The sequence below is a fragment of the Sinocyclocheilus rhinocerous genome, unplaced genomic scaffold (assembly GCF_001515625.1).
Source record: "Sinocyclocheilus rhinocerous isolate Xijiao unplaced genomic scaffold, SAMN03320098_v1.1 scaffold449, whole genome shotgun sequence".
Taxonomy (NCBI): Eukaryota; Metazoa; Chordata; class Actinopteri; order Cypriniformes; family Cyprinidae; genus Sinocyclocheilus; species Sinocyclocheilus rhinocerous.
Window position 1 is genome coordinate 1,218,926 of NW_015652285.1, and position 339 is coordinate 1,219,264.

Genomic DNA, 339 nt, shown 5'->3' on the forward strand with positions numbered 1-339 from the left:
AAAGCAAAACAGCGCCACCTGTGTAAGGGACTGTATTACTTTCTTTGCGTGTTTGAAGTGAGCGAAGGGTCTGTCTGCGGACTGCAAGAGAGAAAAGACCTACCTTTTCCTTTGTCGCCGTATGCCAGAGACGGAGGAATTGTAACTTTTCTCTTCTCCCCGGGACACATGCCGTTCAGCCCTAAATCGAGGCCCTTAATAACTTCTCCAACGCCTAACACAAACCAGTGTGGGTGTCCCGTGTTTGTCGAACGACTGGAAAATGAATACGAACAGCTTTACTTGGCATTGGCTGGAAATAAATACTTTATTATTAAGCTTTTATCTACAACCCCCCCC

General features: G+C 46.3%; 1 protein-coding gene across 1 annotated transcript in view; it reads right to left on the reverse strand.

Annotated features, from left to right (window-relative positions):
* The window catches only part of LOC107714366 (peptidyl-prolyl cis-trans isomerase FKBP7-like), a 3,456-nt gene that overhangs the window by 2,568 nt on the left and 549 nt on the right, over positions 1 to 339 (reverse strand). The window contains exon 2 of the mRNA XM_016520189.1: positions 104 to 255. Coding sequence (XP_016375675.1) covers positions 104 to 255 — 152 coding nt within the window. The remainder of the gene's footprint in view (positions 1 to 103; positions 256 to 339) is intronic.